Below are 26487 nucleotides of genomic sequence, written 5' to 3'. Positions count from 1 at the left end.
AGGTCACACACTGTAATCGGATTCTTTTACATCACGCCTGCCTCATGAGCTGTAATAACAACATGTTTTGGAGAAAACTTGAAAAATATTACGGGTACATTTCCGTACATTTCCTAATCATGTACAGTAATAGAAGAAAATTTTAACTTGGCAGCTATAGAGTGGGACAGTCGTGTAATTAAAATAGTGCCACGGACAGGATGAAAATTATTCTGAGCAACTGCTTAGAGAACTAACTCGTACGGGCAACGTCTCGGATGTACTTGTAGTTGACAGACCTCAGATTGACAGACCTCAGATTTTCAAATTAGTTATCACAGAGATGGGAATTTGAGACCATAAGAATGTTATGGCATCAATAACTACAAGTGTTAAAATTAACGGTAAGAAATGCAGTAAAATATTTCTGCTCGGTAAGTGTGAGAGGAAACAGATAGCAGTTTGCACATCAGTTAGCATCAAACATTCAACCCTGAAAATGAAGAATGGGTAAAATTTGAAAGTACTGTGCAATACGCTTCAGACCTGTATGTGCTGAGAAAGGTTGTGGGGGATGGGTACAGTCCACTGTTGTGCAACAGCTACTTTAGAAAATTGCTACAAAAGTAAACAGCGCTTCATTGCAGATTTATGCAAATCTGAAGACTTGTTGGCAAACAGATGCTAAATGACATTAAAATGAGAGTAAGGTGAAAAGTTGATAAGGGATCTACAAATTAAAAAGTAAAAATCTGGTGGCCAATTTGACAAAAAAATCTTAGAAATTTAAGTTTTACTTAATGTCAGTAAATTGATCAAAATTACCTGTACAGTTGTTCAGTGATGGTACTAGGATCAAAACAGAAAACGATACAGAGGAGGCGTAAACACTCAATTTGGTCTTTCGAGATTGTTCGACAACAGAAGACCACAATACAGTTCCTCAAATTAATCACTGCAGAACCTCCAAAATGTCACATATTGACAAAAGTGATTGCAGAACACAAATTTGACAACGATCACTTAATACTGGAAAGGCATCTAGACCAAATAAAATACCTGTGAGGTTCTGCACAAATTACGCAGAATAGCTCGCTCTTGTTCTAGTAATAGTATGCCGTATGCCAGAGCAGTGACGGGAACGAAGAGCAGTTCGTTCCCTCTTACGGAAGGGTTGTAAGACAAATGCATATAATTACAGGTGCATACTGTTGACGTCCAGTTGTTGTAGAATTGTGGGACACATTTTATGATCTTATATTATAACATTTTTGAACAAATAAAATCTCCTCTATAAACAGCAACACAGATTCAGCAAAATGAGAAACTGTGAAATTCAGTCCGCTCCAAGTTCAAAGAACGGTACCACATTTTGTATTATCGCGAAATACGGGACACGGTGTCACGGGTAACATACGTGAGATGGGTTGGCAGGTTGTCAAAATGGAAGCACGTTTTGCTGCACATAACTCTTTTTACAGCATTTCAAACATCAACTTTCTCGACCGAATGAGAAAGTATTTTGTCGACTCCCACCTACCGACGGATAAATCAGTGTCGAAATAGACTAACGGAAATTGTTGGTTGCACAGAGAGGTGTTCATTTTTGCCACTTGTTATTAGTAATACGGCTGAGGAACAGTCCGAAAGTGGTTCTGCAAACCCTCTGTGAAGCACACCTACGAGCACTGCGGAGTAGTCTCGTGGTAGATCTGTAGAAAAAGAGCTCCATTTCGATGCTGCATTCCTAGACATTGGGAAGCCGTACTGTACAGTTCTGCACTGTCATTTAGTGAGCAAAGTACGAGCTTACCGAACCAGATTTGGGACTTCCTCGAAGGTGGAACTTGATATGTCAATCTGAACAGAATAAAATCGACAGAGGTAAATACAATTGTGGAGTACACCAAGGAAATACGATAAGACCGCTACTGTTTAAAACACCTAAAAATATCTAGTGGAGAATGAAGGAGGCCCCATAAAAATGTTTGCAGAGGTGGTTGTCTGTAAGTAAGTAGCAATGTCAAAAGACTCTAGTGAAATGCACGAAAAACTGCAGAGGATCGAGGATCGATTTGGAGACTGGCAGTTGCCCCAAACGTAAATAAAATGTATCGTATCGACCATAAATAGGTGAGAAATGTGTTGCTGTTTGATTATGTTGCTGGTAGTTAGTCATTGGGAACAGTATCAACTGTAAAATACTTGGGAATACCTGTGTGAAAGGACGTGAAGTAGACGGATGGCTTCAGATGAGAGTGGAGTGTACGTACAAATGAGGGATGTTTTACGGTGTGCATTACTAACAGGTGGCAGACACGTGTCGAACTGATCGACAGCACTGTCCTACCGCACGACCCCGTAGTGTGCACTCAGGGTCATGCATCGAGTATACGGTGTAATTTTTGTATCTCTGTATAGGGGTGAAGCTACGTAGCCATTGTCGTGTCCAATACGGGGACACTAGCTGTCGTAGATGACAATCACGTTGGAAAGCAAAGGGGTCAGTTTTCCAAGCACATAACTTTCTTGAAATGGAGTTGTCATTGGTAATGGCTGCCAGCCAGGGGTAGATCCCCTACCAGCACCAGGTGCTGGGACAGAAAATGTCCAACCTCTGACCCTATAAAATATTCTCTGCCTCACTCTGTGCCGGACACGCCATGCCATCGCCTTCTAACTCTCACGATGCTGTAGGTGTACGCAAATCGGATGCCTTACCCATCAGAAGAATCCTATCGAAATGTACTCGAGTAGGAGGTGACTCGCAAAATCGTACAACCGATTCTCGAGTACAGTTCGTACATTTGGGACTCTTGGCAGCTACTATTATGCAAGGACATCTAAAAAGGGTGTGATGTAGTTCCTAAATGGCTACTTTAACATCTAAAGTATGAGAGTGAACAATGTGGCAAGTATCAAATAACATATTACTTCTTCCCACATAAGTGTAACGTTACAAGGAGATCAAAGAATATAGAGCTCCTACGGAGGTGAAACGTCAGTTTTCCTTCCTGCACACTCGTTGCAAATGGAATGCAAAAGGAGGAAAATGACAGTGGTACCAGAAGTATCCTTCACCATCGTGGAGTACAAACGCAGACAGTATGGAAGTCGTGTGTTTGTCGAAACATACTGCACTGTAACAGTTACGTTTTTTAAGGATAATGTTTACATGTTCCACGTAACAATGTGTTTTCTACTCTCATGAATAACTAATTTTTTTTTTTGGTTTTTAATTTTACAACAGTTAATACTGACATAAACCAAATGTACAACAAAACACATGAGTATTCCAGAATGTTATTTACATTGAATTCAATGTGAACTTATTATTTAATCAATTCTGGTGATCTAACCGATTCCAATGATACAGTTAGTTTCACTACAACCTGACTTAATTAAAAGTTAAGGGTAACTGAAGTTCCGACTATGGTAAGTAACATGGGAAAACTCTGAGGTAACAGACCGAATACGAAGTGCTGTTACAGTGCATCCAAAAGTAGACATTTCACTCCTCCTAAAAATGTACTTTAATTTGCTTGTAACTAACTAACTTCCAAAATATCTGATACAGAAAGTTTGGAATCTCATAATTATGGCTGCCTATATTGCCTTAATGCTTCCAAGATTCTGAACTTACACAAAATAGTTTTTTTTTTTAATCAGATGACATCTATCATTAAATCAATTAAGGCACTAATTTGACTCTGAATAATTTATTATTTTCAAGACAGCAAGACTAATAGCTGCACTCATAAGTAGGATAATTCTGACTACTGAAGCATAATGATATTCCATATAATTTTATAATTTACTAACCTAATACATTTTTCATAAACCAGGTAACAGTGATGTCTCATAGCCCATACAAAATATCAACATTTAACCGTGCCGATTTTAAAACTATTAAGTAGTTTAAGTAATCACAACATATTCTCACGACTGTCTTTAAATACCCACCCCTGCCCCAGAATTGTCAATCTGCCACCAGCAATTGTACACGCAATAACTGTGTCACTTAAAGAGAAAGTCTGCGAGCGGCAAATGACTGTGTAACAAATGTGCAGGCTACAGTGGAAGACCCGGGTTACTAGCGAGTAACACCGACATACGCAAAAACTTTGTGCCTTGAGTGTGTACACTTAACGAATACATAAATAAAGAGTACACAACCTTCACATCGTAAAATTTCATGTGCAATAGGAAACACACAAGTCGTCTCGCTAATTTACGGCTGGATTATTTCTCTTCCGAACATATTGACGAAGGCCGAGGTGAGCACCTATTTCCTGTGTAACTGTGATCTGTAAAAATGGAAACAATCCACAATGTCATAGAGGTAATAAATTGGGAGAAGCCACTTTAAAATTCATCTGTTTGTGGTCAGTATCATTTGACACTACCCTTTATAAAATGTTTCCAGCACATTATTTCAGAACATCGAGATATGAGACAGATACATGAAATTGAGTGCACCATCAACAGGTAAAGAGGAAAGTCACACACCGTGCGGGTCTCCGACAGAGAAATAACACGGGAAGGCTCACCTTGTTCTCGGGGCACATTCCTGAAGTGTGCGCCTTGAGACGGCTCAGCGTGGCGCCCAGGTGGATGTCGGGGCAATTGAGCAGCACCGACAGGAGGGCATGTGTCGCACAGCTGTTGGGCACCATCTGCGGGCAGAAGAGGGATGTCTGTTTACAACGACTGGCGAGCTGAGCTGAAGCACATTCTAGAGATCACTACCACAACTGCGCAAAACATCCAAATAAAAACTGCCGCGCACCCCGTCGTTATATCGCAAATAGTACGAAGTAACAGAAATAATTCTGCAACGGAACATTTAAACCTGTAAAGCTTTAACGAAACCGGCTCAGGTGCGAGGAAGAAATACGTCGCGGCACTCTTATATATCGACAGAGTGGAAATACTGCTATCTGGTAAATGCACGAGCAGCATTTACGAGTAAACGTAAAAAGCTAAATTAACTTTCTGTTCATTTTCTGCCAATGAACTGTACTTAAAATATAAGATAAAAACAGCCCTTTACTGTTATTTGCGAGGGAGGTCACAGTCTTGACAATAAAGGCAGAGTGCAAAGGAGAGATGACATATAAAACACGTTCCAAATGTTAATTGTTAAACTATATCCAGGTGGAATAATTTTAAGAGTATTTGTTCTACACTCAAATGTAGGGTATCTGCTGAAGAAAAAAGAAATAATAACAACACTAATAGACACTGTGGACTATTAGGTCTGGGTGTCAATGTACTGATATAGAATTAAAATTGAGACATATTCTATTACAGAGAAACGGAGCAGTATTACTATTTTGAATGACTCTTCGACAGAATACCTACATCTACGCCTACATATATACTGTGCAAACCATTGAGAAGTGCACGGCAGAGGATACGTCCTGTCGTACCAGTTATAAGGGTTACTTCCCATTCCATTCACATATGCAGTGTTGGAAGATTGGTTGTTTAAATGTCTCTGTGTGTGCTGTAATTAATCTATTCTTGTCCTCACGATCCCTGTGTGAGCGATACGTAAGAGGTTGTCGCATAATCGTAGACACACATTTTGGTACCGAATCTCAGCCCCCCACCTCCAAACACACACACACCCACAAACACACATATCCATAGAAGCAAGCACACCTCACACACACACAAATGGCTTTCCAGACTGAGCCACCAGAAATTGAAGTCATCTGTGCTCCTTTTATGAATGTGTGGGTGTTTCCTTTTCTGAAGAAGGCTTTCATGAAAAGCTAAATGTGTTAACAGTCTCTTTGTCATTCCTGTTTGCAATTCAAAGTGTCATCTTTACAGTGAGTAGATTGTTGATATTCCAAACTGGACTTTCCATTGTTTCAGCATGTCTTTTGAGTTTCTTCAGCAAGTCTGTTACACTCTCCCACAGATCAAACAAGCTGCAACAATTCGTGCTGCCCTTCTCTGGATACATCCGAAATCCCCAATTAGTCCTATTGGATCCTATACACTCACGTAATATTCTAGGAATGGGTCGCACAAGTGATTTGTAAGAAATCTCCTTTGTAGACTGACTGCTCTTCCCCAGTATTCTACAAATAAACCTAAGTCTACCACCCCCTTTACCAACAAATGAGCATATGTGATCATTAAATTTCATACCACTATAAAGTTTTACACCCAAGTATCTGAACGAGTTGGCCGATTCCAACAACGACACATTGATATTACAGTTGTAAGATACTAGGTTTTTTCATTTTGTGAAGTGCACCATTTTATGTTTTTGTACACTTAAAGCAAGTTGTCAATCTTCAAACTTCATTGAAATCTTATCAAGATCTGTCTGAATATTTATGGAGCTTCTTTTGGACAGTACTTCATTATACATAACTGCCTCAACTGCAAAAAGTCTGAGGCTACTATTAATATTGTTCACACACTAAGGGCATCGTTAAAAATAAACAATAGATATTCTGCAATAATTCTCATCTACGGACAGTTGCACCACATTCTGACAGAGGCACAGAGGACACCTACAAAGTGTTAGACATCTCTCGGCATGATAATTCAGATTTTATTACACAGGTAGGACAAAAAGTACAAGGCATTTCTCCAGTAGGAAATGTTGAATACAACAGCAGAAATGATAGATGGAGGCTAGACCACAAGCCGGTAGCATCTGTCGAGGCAAACGACAGGCAGACACCCTACCGGTCACTAAAACTGAAACAGTGTGACAGCAGTGTGAAACAGATGTGAAGTCAGTAGGAAGGGCAGTATGTGCTCACATATGCATACGATTTGAATCTCAGTGCAACAGCACTAACTAGGTAAGAAGAATGTTACTTACATTCTGTACATTAGAAAAGATTATACAGCAGTTTTCTATTCCGGGCCTCTCATTCGAACATCAGCTGGAGAACCGCAGCAGGAGACTGCAATTTTGTGTCCTGCAATATTGCCACTCGTGCAGTCGGGATCCCTCAGCTGCCACACAAATATGGAATCGACGGATTCTGTAGGGCAGAGGAATTCGACAGCCCCACAGAACGAGATGACAGATACGCCACCCGCTCGGCTGTGAGGTTTCCCAGTGTCATAATCGAACAGGCCCTGCGGGACAGGACGGGGGGGCCTCGGGTAAACAACACAGTCACCTCCGATCGGTAAGTCAGATGGTCGGCATTACATTTCCTACTCATTATGTGACTGTGCTGTAACTTTGTGGTTTTTCTGACACTACCTTTCGACAATATACTGGTACCCACGCCATCCCGACCTCCCTCGACACGGAGGATGTTCTACTGTCGCCCCAGTCGGCACATTTTCCACACCTCTCACTCGTCGAATTCATCCACCCTCGGTTCGCCGAGAGACCGGTACGTCACCTGCAGACACCCATTACAGTCGACGAACTCCAATACAGAATGACGAATGACATGCACGTATCTGTCACCCGAGTTCAGTTCTATTCGGTGTCTGGGCAGGTCTGAGCTGTTGTCACTGCTACAGCATTAAGTTTTGCAATGTGTGTGCCCAAATTACCCACAGATTTAGTTGTATACTCTTCCTAAGTACAATTTCTATATTTTCTACCATTTCTGATGTCACAATTTTAATGTGTGTGTGTGTGTGTGTGTGTGTGTGTGTGTGTGTGTGTGTGTGTGTGTGTGGTTTGAGGTTTTCGGGCGCTAAACAGCATGGTCATCAGTGCCCAAACACATAGAAACAGGAACACATGCGGTGAAGGGACGAAGACGGACAGCGAACAAGGAGAACGGCTAAAAGACACAGACCTGACACAGTTCAAAATCCTCAAATACAGAGGCAAAACAAGAGGAGAAGAAACGCACTAAAAAAGGAAAGGAAACACAAGGAAAAGAGAACAGAAATCGAAGTGAAGGAAAGGAAACACAAGGAAAAGAGAACAGAAATCGAAGTGAAGGAAAGGAAACACAAGGAAAAGAGAACAGAAATTGAAGTGAAACAAGTAGGTAATCGTGACTGGCGGACCTCTTACCTAAAACCTGGGTGAGCCAGTCACCCAGCAGCGCATTAAAATCCTCTCCCTAAACTCCGAGGCAACAAACTGGACAGGACACAAAACCATAAGACCTTAACCACAGTCATTGCGTCGTCTTGCAAAATAGAGGGCAAATGCGGTGGCAAGGAAACCACCGCCCTCTGGTCAGAGAATAAAGGACAGTCAAGTAAAATGTGGTGGACAGTAATCTGGACGCCACAAGCACTGCAGATTGGGAGGTCCTCCCGACGGAGTAAAAAACCATGCGTTAAGGGACTGTGCCCGATGCGGAGGCGAGTGAGGAAAACCTCATCCCGCCTGCACGACTGGTAGGACGTACGCCAAGGCCGCGTGGTGGCCTTGACCAGACACAGCTTATTTTCACCGACTGCCAGCCACTCCTCTTCCCATTGACGCAAAACACGAAAACACAAAACGGAGGTAACAGCATGGAGGGGGACGGCACATTCAACAACGTGAGGGAGGGAACATGCATCTTTGGCAGCCACATCCGCCAGTTCGTTTCCCCTAATACCCACGTGCCCTGGCACCCAGCAGAAAGAAACCTCCTTCCCCTGCCGTTGCATGTGGAGTAGGGCATCATGGATGTTCTGGACAACCGTATCCACTGAATACAAGTGTTGCATGATGTGAAGGGCACTCAGGGAGTCAGAACAGATGAGAAACTTAAGACTGGGAACACATCTCATCTGCTCCAATGCCCGCAAGATCACAAACAATTCGGCATCAAAGATAGTAAACGCCGCAGGAAGCCGTAACTTGACGACTCGATCAGGGAAAACAACAGCACAACCAACAGAGTCCCCCTGTTTAGAGCCATCCGTAAATACTGGTACATGGTCGGGATGCTGGTTTAAAATATCGTAAAATAAGGAAGTAAAAACAAATGCAAGAGTGCAGCTCCTCTGGTGCTCTGACAAGTCTAAAAGGACACTGGGCCTCTGGAGTAACCAGGGAGGCAGGCGGGTAAAACCCTGGAGTTGGGGTGCCACACATTCCACACCAAGGGACTCTAGCAAATATTTGGCACGAATCCCAAATGGTCTCATTGCCCTAGGATGACTGGAAAAGAGATGTTCCATAGGCGGTCGGGCAACGGTAGGGTATGCAGGGGAGGCAGACAGGCAAGGAATTGACACACGCGTCGCACCATGAGGAGTTTCCGCCAGATGGCGAACGGTGGTTCCCCTGCCTCAGCACACAGGCTGAGGATGGGACTGGTACAGAAGGCACCAGTGGCCAGCCTGATACCCTCATGGTGTACTGCGTCAAGAATCTTCAGATACGAAGGCCTCGCTGACCCATACACGGTGCATCCATAGTCAAGACGCGACCGGACGAAAGCCCTATAAAACTGCAGCAGACGTGCCCAATCTGCTCCCCAGGACCGATGGCTCAGACACTTCAAAATACTCAGTGCCTTCAGGGCCCGCACCTTGAGGTCTTTAAGATGTGGCAACCACGACAACTTGGAATCAAAAGTGAGGCCCAGGAACCTCACACAGTGTCGCTAAAAGGAAGAATGGTGTGCCTCAGACGCAAATCAGGGGAGGAAAAAAGACGTCGAGAACGATTAAAATGAACACACACACATTTGTCTGCAGAAAAGGTAAAACCTGTCTTCGCAGGCCATGCCTCTAATCGCTTTATTGTAAGCTGCAACCGCCGACTAGCAGTGACAAGACCAGAGGAAGAACAGAAAACAGCAAAATCGTCCACAAACAAGGAGCACTGGGCAGGACTCCGGATAGTGGACGTGATACTGTTAATGGTGACGGCAAAGAGGGTGACACTTAAAACGCTTCCCTGAGGAACACCATTCTCCTGCACATACAAATCAGACAGCACATTACCAACCCGATATCGAAAGAGGTGGTGGGAAAGAAAGGACAGAATGAAGATGGGGAGATGGCCACTAAAGCCACACTGATGGAGTTGATTGAGGATAAGGCAGTGCCAAGTACTGTCGTACGCCTTATTAATGTCAAAGAATACACCTAGACAATGCTGGTTATGTAGGAAGGCCTGCTGGATGGCCGCCTCAAGCAGGGTCAAGATGTCTATAGTTGAACGACATCTCCGAAAGCCACACTCAGAGTGGTTAAGGAGCTGCCTCGTCTCGAGCAGCCAAATCAGGCGACGGTTGACCATGTGTTCAAACGTCTTCCCGACACAGCTCGTCAAAGCAATACTCCGATAACTACTGGGATGTGTTCGGTCCTTCCCCGGTTTGAGGAGGGGAATCAAAATCGCCTCCCTCCACGAGTCAGGGAACGTGCCGGATAACCATATCTACAGGTCTGTGCGGATAAGAAAAGTGCAATCCGCATCCGCAAGGTCCTAATCCGCTGCAATTAATCTGCATATCCGCAAGTTTCTTATCCGCATCCACATATATTTAAGTTTTGAATGAGTAATTAATAGTAATAGACAGTAGTACTTAGAATTATGGTATGTAATCACATAGTTATTGTTAGGGCGCCATTTCTGCGACAACTTAACTACTTTTGACTTCTAAAATCACCGGAAATGCTCTATACCTACTCTAAAGCAGACCATTCCAGACAGGAAAGCATTGGTGCTCCGGAGCACACACAGTAGCGGCTCGGATCTCGTGAGATTGGAAACGCTATTCTAAAAAATAAAATTCAATGTAATAGTATTAAATGATGAAAATACGTGTATAGAAACAACTATATTTCACTGCTCTTGTGCCAAGACAGCTGAAAATGACGATGGTTTTAAACTGTTACTAGCACATTGCAATCATTTACAGACAGTTTTTTTGTACTCACTGCTTGGATGTGTCAAATTTTGAAGCCATTCATGTCAGCTGATGATTATATTATACCTTACGCGTTCAGTCCTCATCATTTCCAGGTAAAAATATTTACAGTATTAGGCCCACACTGCAAAACATTGGCGCACCTGTGAAAAAGATAAACTGCCAGCAATAATTTACGTTGTCTGGAAGAAATAACTCATCTTCCGAAGAGTGACAACAAAATCAGTGGTTATAGAAATTAGAAGTGGTTGGATGAGGTAGCAGTTCCTTAGCACTCACTGCACCGTACTTGGCCCCCACATCAATAAGAAACTGTGCCGTCACGAGAAACCCAGATCCACACGCAACTTCGAATGGTAAAATGTCTTTGCTGACAAGATTGATGAGCTTTTCTGTCGTGGCTGTCTTCAAATTTGGCGGAACTTCAGGAACTTTCACGTTTCTCTTGGTATTTAAATAAGTAATCATGCTACTTTGTCGAGCCTCACACGAATGTCGTACCAAATTTTAAGTTCCACTTTTGTGTCCAGTGTAGGAATATACTTTTTTACATGCAAAACAAGCCACTATATCTTTTATCTTTTCATTGCCATCAAATACGTATGCGAATTTTTTCCAAATTGGTGATTTCAATTTGTTTTCCTTCACTAATGTAAAATCACCTTTTTTCACCTTACACGAAATTGTATCCATCGATATGGTGTTCATTTGAAGAAAGAACTCTCACTGATATTTGCTACGATGCACATTGTCACTCGGTCACTACAAAGCGCTAACTGAAGTCAGCGGTAAATTGCAACGGGCACCTGTCTGGTAGACAGTGGGCAGGTGTGCCACCCAGAGAGCACTTCACAGGCCACACAAAAGACACAGTCGTAGAACAGATTAGGCGCAGGTCTCTTGGGTACAGCTACATCGGTCGTAGCCAGGGGCTAAGGACAACAGATATCTGCTCTACCCGGGCCCTGCACGGTTCCGAGAATGTCAACAGACTTGAAGTTTTCAACTAACATTGCAACATACGTACTGGGCAGATGCCTTGTTCATTATCCGCAGATGACCCGCGGATATCCGCACCAGTCGCGATTTTATCCGTCAAGTAACAAATACCACGGACATCCGCATCCACGCAGACCTCTAACCATATCATATTAAAACAATTCAGGAGAACTTCCTCGGATGGCAGCAACAAGTGCTGCAGCATGCTGTACCAGATTTGATCACGATCGGGTGCAGTACCACGAGCCACAGACAGCGCCGAATCCAGTTCCCACATTGTGAAAGGGCAGTTGCAGGGTTCCGAATTTGGAGACCAGAAGTCCAAGTGACCCCTCTCGATGGCAGTGTGGCAGCGGCAGAAATATCGATCACAGTCAATAGTGGCGGTAGATTCCGCAAAATGCGTGGCCAGTGTCTGGGCAATGTCTCTCGGCGCCGTGAGGAGACATCCCTGATGCGGCAATACCGTGACAGGTAGTTGGCTGCGTTTCCCGGAAATCCTCCTGATGGCTTCCCATACTTTCGTAGAACTAGTGGAGCGGGTGATGGAGTTCGAGAACGATTGCCACGGCCATCGTTTGCTCTCCTTAATCACTCGCTGCACCTCGGCCCTCGCCACCCAAAAGGCCGCAAGATTGTCAGCTGAGGGACGGCACTTGAAGTGGCGCAGAGCTGCACGGCGGGCTCGGACGGCTGAGCGGCACTCGGTGGTCCACCGAGGGACGGGACGCCTCTCGGGATGACCTGAGGACCGTGGGATCGACAATTCAGCAGCACGGGAGATCACAGCTGTAACGTGGTCGACCCATTCGTGGACGCTGGCACGGTGTTCCAAAACAGCCAGATGGCTGAAAAGTGTCCAGTCAGCTCTGCAAAGGTGCCACCTGAGTGGCACTGGTAAAGCCACATCCTCATCCAGGAGGCAAATCCAAAGGGGGAAGTGGTCACTAGAATGGAGGTCAGCAACAACCTCCCACAGACCAGAATCCGCGAGTGGTGGAGAGCAAAAGGAAAGGTCAATAGCTGACGATGACTCAGAAGCAGTACAGAAATGAGTGGGAGCACCAGAGTTGAGGATGCACAGTTCTTCGGACATCACGAGGCTTTCCAGAACACTACCCCTGGGGCAAGTAGTCGTAGAGCCCCATAAGACATTATGAGCACTGAAGTCCCCCAGAAGGAGAAATGGGTGGGGGAGTTGGCTAATAAGGTCTGTGAGAGCCTCGGAGTCTATTGCATCCTGAGGCGGTAAGTAAACGGAACAGATTGTGAGCCTCTGCCCCACAAGAAGGTCAACTGCAACTGCTTGCAAGTCCATAACAAGAGAGAGCTCAGACGAGTGGTGCGTGTCACGGACAAAAACCGCAACACCACCCTTTGCCCTTTCCCCCATCAGATCATCTTTTCGATATACGGTATAGCCCCGTAAAGAAGGAGCACGAGTGGCCCGAAAATGTGTCTCTTGGAGACATAAGCACAAGGGGCACTCTCGCACAAGGAGTTGTAATTCGGCCACGTGCGTCCTGAACCCATTCAGGTTCCACTGCAATATGGGAGCCAGTGATCAGGGTGGCTGAACTTTCACCCTGTCTCTGTGCTTTGGAGAAGAGCCCGCACTGGCCAGAGATTTATTCCTGGGGCGAGAAGATCGCCCCCGGTCGACATCAATGTCCGTCAGCTCCGATGGCGACCCGAGGGAGACGTCAGACAGTACGATGGCCTCGTCATCTGACTAGTCTCCTCAGGTGGCAAAACCTTCACCTTCGGCGTCTTTGTCTTGGGGGGCTTAGAATGCAGAACCTTGTCAACAGTTGGAGCTTTACCCGCCTGGGCAGAAGGCGTCATATGGGGAGGGGCAGGAAGTACCCTAATGTTGGCAACCACGGCCTTGTCCGACGTTGTGGGGAGAGCTGCAGGTTGCAAAACAACCACAGCAGCATGAGTGCACTGGCAAACGCAGGTATTAGTGCTGACACTAGCAACCTCCGTTTGTGTAGCAACAGTGGCCAACTGTACCGGTTTCTGCAGAGCGGAAGCGAAAGATGTTGTAAACACGGGAGGCTGCACGGCCTTAAAGAGCTTCTTGGCCTCACCACAGGGGATGCGCTTAGATGTTTTGATCTCCCGTATCTTCCATTCCTCGAGATAGATGGGGCAGACCCAGCTCCAGACAGGGTGACTACCAGAGCAATTCACGCACTTCACAAGCGATGAACAATCGGCTCCTTCGTGGGCAGGCTGGCCACTTTTACCACAAGTGGCTATCCCATTGCACCCCAATGTAGTATGCCCAAAGCGCTGACATTTAAAACGGCGCATTGGGTTGGGGAAATATGGCCGTACTAGCAAATGTAAGAAACCCGCTTTAACATGCTCTGGGGTCTCGGGCAACTGAACGTGAGAATAAACGAGTCGGATTTGACTAGGTCCCCATCGACTCGTTTCATAATATGCTGCACGTCAACAATACCTTCGTCAGCCCACTCAGATTTCAACTCGTCTTCGGAGATATCCACCAAGTCCCTACATGTCACGACACCCTTACTATAGTTCAAAGTGGAGTGGAGCTCGGTCTCGATAGCGCACTCTCTGAGATAGGTCGCTTTCCGAAGAGAAGCAACTTGACAGGAACTAGAAGTCTCAACTAACAGAGTCCCATTGCGCAGTCGCTTCACAGATTTCAGTGTTCCTGCAATTCCCTCAAGACCCTTGTGGATGGAAAAGGGAGAAACCCTCTCAAAGCTACCCTCCTTCCATTTGACAATCAAAAACACATTCTGGTTATCAGCATGCGCTCTGTTACGACAGTCTGATAAATCTCTAGTAACACCAGGCACTGGAGGACTCGCAGCACGAAGTTGCTTTTTCGACGGTGCGTGTTTTCCTACCAGTGGCCCACCCAATCCGCAGGTAGGGGGAAACGTAGAGGTCGAAGGGTCCATTGCGGTCCCATGAGCAGCTAGGGAACTAAAGGTCCACCCAGACAGAGCCCCGCATGCCCGAGTAAGCCTTATACAACTGGGGTGCGGCAGGTGCCCCAGAGGTTGCCCGTTTGCGACTGTTCCACCCCAACAGCTGTGCATCTTATGCATCTTATAGGCGCACAGCACACCGTAAGATTGAGGGGTTTTTATAGAGGTCAACCTTCCTTGCAATCCAGGGGGTCAAGCCAAGATTACCATTCCCCGCAGCACATAACATTCCACCGCCGCACCATATGGTGGTCACTGAAGCACGTCCGGGGGTTACGGTGACAGGAGACTGGCAGCGCTGACCAGTCCCCAGCTCAGGACCCCGGGGTCGCCAAGCCCGTACTCAGCAAATGAATGCTGAGCCCCTGGGGGCAATTTTAATGGGCAGCACCTTCGATACGGAGGGTGTTCTACTGTCGCCCCAGTCGGCACATTTTCCACACCTCTCACTTGTCGAATTCGTCCACCCTCAGTTCGCCGAGAGACCGGTACGTCACCTGCAGACACCCACTACAGTCGACGAACTCTGATACAGAATGACGAATGACGTGTACGTATCTGTCACCTGAGTTCAGTTCTATTCGGTGTCTGGGCAGGTCTGAGCCGTCGTCACTGCTACAGCTGGAAGTTTAGTGCATTAAGTTTTGCAATGTGTGTGCCCAAATTACCTTCAAATTTAGTTGTATACTCTTCCTGAGTAATATTTCTATATTTTCTACCATATCTGATGTCACAATTTTAATGGGCAGCAGGGTATAACATCAAGAGTGTGGTCTGCCCACCATCTGAGGCAAAAACCGTCACTGGGGTTTGAAGAGGATGACACACTGCTCTGAAAACTGCGAGTCTGCTAGCCTAACGCATCACACTGCCCGGACTACGCCATTTCGCATTCTGGGAATGTGACACACTGAGATAACTTTATAATTCAGGCGATCTTAGAACAGTAATGTGCAGACTAAAAACAGATGTGAAGATAGAAAGAAAGTAAAAAACTGTCAAGTGAATACAAAATATAGACTGTAAGATTTTATTTAAGAACAGAGAGCGGTACCAAATTATACTACGCAACAGTTCAGCAACTTGCAAAATTAAGTGGAAACACTATTTCGAATGAAATGAGGCAGTTATTAACAATAAGACAAGATAATTTGTAGAATATACTGAACTGTGCAAACCATTTGGATACCTGTTCGTGAAGATGTGATAAGATGGAGTGAAAATTTGGTAATAGAAACATGTGAACACAATACGAGTGGGTTAAACTTTCTACAGGCCATCCAAGTGCTGCTCTCATTCACAGTATAGTGTAAAAGTTGGCAATGCCTGTGATTGTCTCAGTGATGGCAGCCAGTTGGAGAAAAGCATTAGTGGAGCTAACGAGTTTCCCAGAAAATGACAAAATACGAATGACTCGCATTATTTTTACACGAACATTTTTTGGCCATATATCTACGTTTATTATGTAAATTAAGATCAGAATATGATATTTCACTTGTGGTGATGGACGCACAAGAATTATTCGTGGTTTGTAGACAGCCCTGTCTTTAATTTTTACTATTGCAACATGCTGATGTTTCCATTATTAATAAATCTAGCAATTTGTACGATGAAATATTACTAACGATTTTTTTTTCTTAAATGTGGAATGTTGTGTTGGTGACAGACAGCAATCAATTATTTACATTTTATAGATGACCTTTCATTAATTTTCTCCTTGATCTGCATTCTGGCTTTTCCATTCTAGATGTATAAAGGCAGTTCGGCGTTTTTTATGTTGAAGCAGTTATTACTGTGTCTGTCTAAATTATGGAAATCTGTTTTGTCACAGTCTGATCATATGTAATTTATATGCAACAGAGAATTATTGTCTGGATGACAGACGAATTACATATGTTGTGTTTTGTTTTGTTTCAGGTCACAAAAACAATTAAGGTTAACTGCCAGTGCCAGAATCTTACAACATTAATAGGAAAAAGAAGTTAAAAGTGACTTCGTGTTAAGTCCAATCGATGGAAGGAAAAACAGCTAAGAAGAAGTACTTTCTCTTGAAGTAACATCCACAAAATATGCTGTAGAGACAACAGAGAACCCACACTAAAGATTAAATGTTATTCGCCATATTGCTACAACGGATAAAAAATAAAACGCGGTTGACAGCATGCACGTCATTTGCTAAAATGATGGATAACTGCAACAGCAAACATACATTACAACAGAAGTGGTTAAAAAAAGGGCATCTGGTCAGGAAACGGCAAACTGTCAAAGGCCGATGACAATGAGCACAAAGTGCTGGGTGATCACCAATTAAAAAATGACAATGGCTAAAATGACAGCGTGCAATACGCACTCTAGTGAGAAGGTAGAGAGGAGGTCAGCCAAGCAGCCGGGAGAGGTTTAATTCCGCTAAAGGGAAGACCAGCGGTGATGCCAAAGTGACACCACCTGCTGACAGGCGGCAACACGGAGATTGTAGGAAGGAATAGAAAAACTAGTGGGGCTGAGGTAGGTGGACTGTGGCCTTTGGCAGCAGCGTAAGCAACCTTGTTTCCCGTCAGACAGACGTGACCGGGAACCCACTTAAACACCACAGTGGACCCCTCACGAGCGAGCAAGAAAAAGCTTTCTCGGACCCATTGCACTAAAGGATGGACTGCATACAGCATACGGAGGCTCTGAAGGACACAGAGAGAATTGGAGCAGACGAAAAAATTGAAAAGCCTTTGTTGCCGGATGTACTGCGTGGCCTGATACAAGGCGAAGATCTCCGCTGTAAATACTGAGCAGTGTTCCAGAAGCCAATACCAGAAATGATCTGAGCCAATGGCGAAGGCACACCCGACACCACAGTCAGTCCGAGAGGCACCAGTGTAAACGTAGGTACTATCGCTAAGTTCCGTGCAAAGGTCGACAAACTTACAGCTGTATATCGAATCTGGAGTAGAGCCCTTAGGAAGCGATCAAAGTCCGAGGTAACTGCGGGCTGCCACTCAATGCCGAGGCGGAGAAGGGCTCGCACCTGTCGGGAAAGTGGCAAGTACATTGAAGTTAAGCTGCCAAACCAATAGCAGAAAGCGAACTCCAAGAGGTAACAGAGGAGAGAGATGTGCCCCGTACTGGCAGTCAAAGGAGTCATCGAAGAAGGAGACGTAGGATTGGTGGCTAGGCACCCCAGACAGACGGTAAGCATATCTGCCGAGGAGAATATTACATTGGTACTACAGCAGTAGTTCGGCAGCTTCTGCACACAGACTATCGACCCGGCTAGTGTAAAAAGTACCAGTGGTCAAACGGATTCAACGATTGGGCATTGTATTTATACATCGTAAGACGGACGGACATGCAAATGCATCAACAAAACTCCCACGTCTAGTTTTGACTGGAGAAGGGATTGCTACTAACAGAGGAGGGCAGTCCGATCTGCTCCCCAGGAAACACCACTGAGGACACAAAGGACATTGAGGGCCAGAGTACAGCGGATGCCCAGGTAAGACATGTGTGGGAACCGTGAGAATTTCCTATCTAGTAGGAGCTGCCGGAATTTCATAGTTTCAGTGACCAGAAGAGAAACGTGCCTGGGGCGTAAAGACAGTGGAAGAAACCCACTGAGTCACAAGAAATTCATAAAATCAGTTTTGTCAGTGGTAAAGTGACGACTGCTGCCGATGCCCCACGAGTAAACACGATCTAGATATCACTGAAGATACCACTCCAGGAGACAAGTCCTTGGAGAACTGCAACAGATCGCAAAACCATTAACAAAAAGGGAGGTGGAGATGCCCAGCTGGAGACAAACCATAATAAGCTTAATGCCGATAGCAAAGAGGATGATCCTCAGGACGGAACCCTGAGGCACCCCATTTTCCTAGATAATGTGACCAATAAGGCAGAGCCTACACATACCGTGCAAACTCCTGTCTTTTAAAAATTCCTGAAGGAAATGGGGCAGGCGGTCTAGAAAACTACACGTGTACACACTATGGAGGATACCCTCCAGCAGCTGTTATAGGCTTTCTCCAAATCAAAAAACATGGCCACAGTCTGGCATTTCTACAAAAAACCGTTCACGGCATAGCTCAACAAAGTGATGAGATGGTCAACTGCACAACAGTGTGGTCTAAATGTACAATGTGAAGTGGTTAGTAAAATGCAAGACTCCAGCCACCAAATCAGGTCGGCATGAACCATACGTTCCATTACCTTGCAAACATCCGTGGTGAGGGAAATGGGGCAGCTGCTAGAAGGACGGTGCTTGTAATTTCCGGGCTTAGTTATAGGTACGCCAGTGGCTTCACACCAGTATTTGGGAAATGTGCCATCTGCCCAGATGTGATTGTCTGTTGTTGTTGTTGTTGTTGTTGCTGTTGTTGTTGTTGTTGTGGTCTTCAGTCCTGAGACTGGTTTGATGCACCTCTCCATACTTCTCTATCCTGTGCAAGCTTCTTCATCTCCCAGCACCTACTGCAGCCTACATCCTTCTGAATCTGCTTAGTGTATTCATCTCTTGGTCTCCCTCTAAGATTTTTACCCTCCATGCTGTAAATTGATAATCCCTCAATGTCTCAGAACATGTCCTACCAGCCGATCACTTCTTCTAGTCAAGTTGTGCCACATGCTCCTCTTCTCCCCAATTCTATTCAATACCTCCTCATTAGTTTTGTGATCTACCCATCTAATCTTCAGCATTCTTCTGTAGCACCACATTTCGAAAGCTCCTATTATCTTGTCTAAACTATTTATCGTCCACGTTTCACTTCCATACATGGCTACACTCCATACAAATACTTTCAGAAACGACTTCCTGACATTTAAATCTATACACGATGTTAACAAATTTTTCTTCTTCAGAAAAGCTTTTCTTGCCATTGCCACTCTACATTTTATGTCCTCTCTACTTTGACCATCATCAGTTATTTTGCTCCCCAAATAGCAAAACTCATTCACTACTTTAAGTGTCTCATTTCCTAATCTAATTCCCTCAGCATCGCCCGACTTAATTCGACTACATTCCATTATCCTCGTTTTGCTTTTGTTGATGTACATCTTATAACCTCCTTTCAAGGTACTGTACATTCCGTTCAACTGCTCTTCCAAGCCCTTTGCTGAAACTGGCAGAATTACAATGTCATCGGCGAACTTCAAAGTTTTTATTTCTTCTCCATGGGTTTTAATACCTACTCTGAAGTTTTCTTTAGTTTCCTTTACTGCTTGCTCAATATACAGATTGAATAGCATCGGGGATGGGCTACAACCCTGTCTCACTCCCTTCCCAACCACTGCTTCCCTTTCATACCCCTCAACTCTTATAACTGCCATCTGGTTTCTGTACAAATTATAAATAGCCTTTCGCTCCCTGTATTTTACCCCTGCCACCTCCATAATTTGAAAGAGAGTATTCCAATCAACATTGTCAAAAGCTTTCTCTAAGTCTACAAATGCTAGAAACGTAGGTTTGCCTTTCCTTAATCTTTCTTGTAAGATAAGTTGTAGCTTCAGTATTGCCTTACGTGTTCCAACATTTCTATGGAGTCCAAACTGATCTTCCCCGAGGTCGGCTTCTACCAGTTTTTCCATTCGTCTGTATAGAATTTGTGTTAGTATTTTGCAGCTGTGGCTTATTAAACTGATAGTTTGGTAATTTTCACATCTGTCAACACCTGCTTTCTTTGGGATTGGAATTATTATATTCTTCTTGAAGTCTGAGGGTATTTCGCCTGTTTCATACATCTTGCTCACCAGACGGTAGAGTTTTGTCAGGACTGGCTCTCCCAAGGCTGTCAGTAGTTCTAATGGAATGCTGTTTCGACTCAGGTCTTTCAGAGCTCTGTCAAACTCTTCACGCAGTATCATATCTCCCATTTCATCTTCATCTACATCCTCTTCCATTTCCATAATATTGTTCTCAAGTACATCGCCCTTGTATAGACCCTCTATATACTCCTTCCACCTTTCTGCTTTCCCTTCTTTGCTTAGAACTCGGTTTCCATCAAAGCTCTTGATATTCATGCAAGTGGTTCTCCTTTCTCAAAAGGTTTCTTTAATTTTCCTGTGGGCAGTATCTATCTTACCCCTAGTGAGATAACCCTCTACATCCTTATATTTGTCCTCTAGCCACCCCTGCTTAGCCATTTTGCACTTCCTGTCGATCTTGTTTTTGAGACGTTTGTATTCCTTTTTGCCTACTTCATTTACTGCATTTTTATATTTTCTCCTTTCATCAATTAAATTCAGTATTTCTTCTGTTACCCAAGGATTTCTACTAACCCTCATCTTTTTACCTACTAGGTCCTCTGCTGCCTTCACTACTTCATCTCTCAAAGCTACCCATTCTTCTTCTACTGTATTTCTTTCCCCCATTTCTGTCAATTGTTCCCTTATGCTCTTCCTGAAACGCTGTACAACCTATGTTTCTTTCAGTTTATCCAGGTCCCATCTCCTTAAATTACCACCTTTTTGCAGTTTCTTCAGTTTTAATCTACAGTTCATAACCAATAGATTGTGGTCAGAGTCCACATCTGCACTTCGGCTTGTTATAGCTTCAGAGATAATCATTTGCAGAGAAGCTAGTTAGCATAGCCTTCCGCTAAGTCAGTAGCTACGGCCTAGCCAGGTGCCACGTACAGTTTAGGCATTGACAATTGATCTATATGTGTGAAGCAATCAGAATTGTAAAGAAGTATTCGCAGTTAATTCTATAACTGCACTTGTAAATACTATTGTACAAAGTCAAGTTCAACATTCACCACTGATGCCGAGTTAAAGCTAAGTATTTAATTGTATTCCTGTCTACTAACTTTCCAATCACCTAAGATGTTCCATACATCCCGTCAAGTATAGTTCATTGATCCTCACGACAGCCTACGTGACCAATGCGTTCAATTAAAGACCTCTCCTTCTCCCAGTCCCTAGAGTGGATACACTTTCTTGCCACCAACCCTGCCAATCAGACTTAAGCAAAGACCAATATTGAACCTTGCCTAACTCAGTTCACTCCTCCATACAACTGTGATCCACCCCCACTGCCTCCAAACCACCCCCTGTTAATTTTCCAGAGTTTCTTAACCTCAAATCTTGCCTCACCATCACTTCCCAAATCCCTCAACATGCAGAGTAACCTTACATCTGCAGAAAGAACTTCTATCCACCATCTAGAAACTGATTCTGACCTTACAATCCTGCCTGCGGACAAAGGCTCCACCACTGTTGTTTTGAACGGCAAGGATTACCTGGCGGGAGGACTGCAGATACTTCTACTTACAAACCCCATTCCAGTAATCCAGAAGAATCTCCAGTCACAACTCAAATCCTTAGGCCCATCCCAGAACCTCTTCCTGGTGTCCATCTCTCTACTCACCCCTACCCCTCTCTGCACTCCTACCTTCTACATGCTTCCTAAGTCCATAAACCTAACCACCCAGGACACCCCATTGTGGCCGGTTACTGTGCTCCCACTGAGAGAATCTCTGCTCTCGTAGACCAACATCTTCAACCTATTACCCGGAACCTATCCTCCTATATAAAAGATACCAACCATTTCCTCAACCGACTCTCCACAGTTCCTGTCCCTTTCCCATAAGGTGCCCTACTAGTCACTATTGATGCACCTCCCTGTGCACTAACATTCCTAATGCCCATGGCCTTACCATTATTGAACACTACCTTTCCCAACGCCTGACAGATTCCAAACCAACTATATCCTCACCCACAATTACTTCTCCTTTGAACGCATTACCTACAAACAAATCCAGGGTATGGCTATAGGCACCCGAATGGCACCATCCTATGCCAATCTTTTCATGGGCCATCTAGAGGACTGGTTCAGATTCACTGATTACATCTTTGCCATCTGGATTGAAGGTGAGGACACCCTATCCACATTCCTTCAGAACCTCAACAACTTCTCCCCCATTTGCTTCACCTGGTCCTACTCAACCCAACAAGCCACCTTCCCAGATGTTGACCTCCAACTCAAAGATGGCTACATCAGTACCTCCGTCCGTATCAAACCTACTAACCACCAGCAATATCTCCACTTTGACAGCTGCCACCCATTCCATACCAAGAAGCCCCTTCCTTACAGCCTAGCCACCCATGATTGTCACATTTGCAGTGACGAGCAATCCCTCTCAAAATATACCGAGGGTCTCCCTGAAGCCTTCACTGACCGTAATTATCCTCCCAGCCTTGTACAAAAACAAATTTTCCGTGCCCTATCTTTCCAGTGTCCCACCACCTTCAAAAGCCCCACAGTCCGGCCACAAAGGAGCATTCGCCTCGTAACTCAGTACCACCCAGGACTGGAGCAACTGAATTACATTCTCTGCCAGGGTTTTGATATCTATCGTCGTGCCCTGAAATGAGAAATGTCCTGCCCACTATCCTTCCCACCCCTCCCACAGTGGTATTCTGCCGTCCATTGAACCTACACAATATATTCGTCCATCCTTACACAACCCGTTTCCAATCACTTACCTCATGGCTCATACCCCCGTAATGTACATGGAAGATCTGTCCTATACATCCTCCCACCACCATGGTAAGAAGCAACTTTCCTTCTCATAATATTGTATAATTCCAATTAGTTTGTCTCAGAGGGGGACGTCCAACAATACCACACTTGACCTGCCACCCAACCACTTGCATGGGTGTTGCTGTTGTGGTCTTCAGTCCTGAAACTGGTTTGATGCAGCTCTCCATGCTACTCTATCTTGTGCAAGCTTCTTCATCTCCCAGTACTTACTGCAGCCTACATCCTTATGAATCTGCTTTGTGTATTCATCTCTTGGTCTCCCTCTACGATTTTTATCCTCCACGCTACCCTCCAATGCTAAATTTGTAATCCCTTGATGCCTCAGAACATGTCCTAATAACCAATCCCTTCTTCTTGTCAAGTTGTGCCACAAACTCCTCTTCTCCCCAATTCTGTTCAATACGTCCTCATTAGTTATGTGATCTACCCATTTAATCTTCAGCATTCTTCTGTAGTACCACATTTTGAAAGCTTCTATTCTCTTCTTGTCCAAACTATTTATCATCCACATTTCACTTCCATACATGGCTACACTCCATACAAATACTTTCAGAAATGACTTCCTGACACTTAAAATCTATACTCAATGTTAACAAATTTCTCTTCTTCAGAAACGCTTTCCTTGCCATTGCCAGTCTACATTTTATATCCTCTCTACTTCGACCATCAGCAGTTATTTTTCTCCCCAAATAGCAAAACTCCTTTACCACTTTAAGTGTCTCATTACCTAATCTAATTCCCTCAGCATCACCTGACTTAATTCGACTACATTCCATTATCCTCGTTTTGCTTTTGTTGATGTTCATGTTATATCCTCCTTTCAAGACACTGTCCATTCCGTTCAGCTGCTCTTCCAAGTCCTTTGCTGTCTCTGACAGAATTACAATGTCATCGGAGAACCTTAAACTTTTATTTCTTCTTGTATAGACCCTCTATATACTCCTTCCACCTTTCTGCTTTCCCTTCTTTGCTTAGAACTGGGTTTCCAATTGAGCTCTTGATATTCGTACAAGTGGTTCTCTTTTCTCAAAAGGTCTCTTTAATTTTCCTGTAGGCAGTATCTATCTTACCCCTAGTGATATGCGCCTCTACATCCTTACATTTGTCCTCTAGCCATCCCTGCTTAGCCATTTTACATTTCCTGTCGATCTCATTTTTGAGATGTTTGTATTCCTTTTTGCCTGCTTCGTTTGCTGCATTTTTATATTTTCTCCTTTCATCAATTAAATTCAATATTTCGTCTGTTACCCAAGGATTTCTACTAGCCCTCGTCTTTTTACGTATTTGATCCTCTGCTGCCTTCACTACTTCATCCCTCAGAGCTACCCATTCTTCTTCTACTGTATTTCTTTCCCCCATCTGTGACAATTGTTCCGTTATGCTCTTCCTGAAACGCTGTACAACCTCTGGTTCTTTCAGTTTATCCAGGTCCCACCTCCTTAAATTCCTACCTTTTTGCAGTTTCTTCAGTTTTAATCTACAGTTCATAACCAATAGATTGTGGTCAGAGTCCACATCTGCCCCTGGAAATGTCTTACAATTTAATACCTGGTTCCTAAATCTCTGTCTTACCATTATATAATCTATCTGATACCTTCTAGTATCTCCAAGATTCTTCCATGTGTACAGCCTTCTTTTATGATTCTTGAACCAAGTGTTAGCCATGATTAAGTTATGCTCTGTGCAAAATTCTACCTGACGGCTTCCTCTTTCATTTCTTTCCCCCAATCCATATTCACCTACTATGTTTCCTTCTCTCCCTTTCCCTTCTCTCGAATTCCAGTCACCCATGTCTATTAAATTTTCGTCTCCCTTCACTACCTGAATAATTTCTTTTATCTCATCATACATTTCATCAATTTCTTCATCGTCTGCAGAGCTAGTTGGCATGTAAACCTGTACTACTGTAGTAGGTGTGGGCTTCGTGTCTATCTTGGCCACAATAATGTGTTCACTATGCTGTTTGTAGTAGCTTACCTGTACTCCTATTTTTTTTATTCATTATTGTATGCATTAAGGAGAAATTGCTTCCACGCAAGAAAAAGGCGCTGCAACATAGATCGGGTAGGTGGGTGATTTGGTTGGTTGGTTGGTCGGTTGGGGAGAGGACGAAACAGTGAGGTCATCGGTCCGAAGATCGGGATGATGTGAGACCACGATCTAGCTGCGACATAGTAAAGGCGACACTGTAGCATACACGATTCTGATAGGAGATGTATATCACCCGAGCCTCCTCCACTTGTTTTCAATGGAGGAAGGCAGGGTGATAGTGAATAGAGCTCAAAATCTCCACAAAATAGTGGCCTAAAGTGTTGGAGATAGGAACAGAATCCACAATGACATCACATGCTACATTCAGACCAGAAAGTAGGGAATTGGCCTCAGTCCCAGAGAGTCAGTGGAGGTTAGCCCACACAACAGAAAAGAGAGTGGAATTGTTAAAAGAACTAGTACATGAAATCCAACTAGCTTTTTTGCCATCCTGAAGAATGTGTGACACCGCGCGTACAACTGTTTACAACAAACAAAGCTCGCCATCGGTAGGATGACGGTTAAAAACACAGAGAACGTGTCTCCGTGCACAAATTGTGACGCGGCATGCCTCAGTCGAACAACTGACCAGGACACGGAGCAGTGAAGGTGAAGCGGAACGGAACATTCTACGGCAAGAAGTATAATGATTGTAAAGTGTTCTACCTGGTCATCACAACATCCAAATGTCATTCACTGAAGGTCGGCAGGGAGTTGGCCTTAGAAAGCTGCCTGTCGGGTTTACACATAGGTGGGGTAGGAGTAAGCAAACGGATAGCACACGAGAAATGGTCGCTCGAGTACGTGTCGGAGAACGAACCACTCGAGATAACGGGCAAGCTGGGCAGTGCAGAAGGAGAGGTCCAAATGGGAATAGGCATGCGTGGAGTCTGAGAGAAACGTGGATTCTCCAGTGTCGAGCCAGATGGGGTCAAATTGACTGAGAAGGTCAGCCAAGAGGGCACCTCTCGGACAGGGTCTGGAAGAGTCCCAGAGGGGACGGTGTGCATTAATGTCATCTAAAAAGGGGTAAGTGAGTTGACCAATAAGCAGGAGGAATCTGCCCTGGTGACATCGTATGACAAAGGGATGTAAAATTTGCAAAGAGAAAAGGTGAAGCGAGGAAAGAAAATGCGGATTGCAA

General features: G+C 44.3%; 1 protein-coding gene across 2 annotated transcripts in view; it reads right to left on the bottom strand.

Moving 5' to 3' along the window:
- The window catches only part of LOC124550867 (ubiquitin carboxyl-terminal hydrolase calypso), a 193088-nt gene that overhangs the window by 132776 nt on the left and 33825 nt on the right, over positions 1-26487 (bottom strand). For both annotated transcript variants that reach the window (XM_047125613.1, XM_047125614.1), the window contains exon 3: positions 4530-4655. In XM_047125613.1, coding sequence (XP_046981569.1) covers positions 4530-4655 — 126 coding nt within the window. The remainder of the gene's footprint in view (positions 1-4529; positions 4656-26487) is intronic.

The sequence above is a fragment of the Schistocerca americana genome, chromosome 9 (assembly GCF_021461395.2).
Source record: "Schistocerca americana isolate TAMUIC-IGC-003095 chromosome 9, iqSchAmer2.1, whole genome shotgun sequence".
Classification (NCBI taxonomy): domain Eukaryota; kingdom Metazoa; phylum Arthropoda; class Insecta; order Orthoptera; family Acrididae; genus Schistocerca; species Schistocerca americana.
The sequence above is the reverse complement of the archived record's forward strand: the minus strand, read 5'-3'. Positions and strand labels throughout refer to the sequence as shown.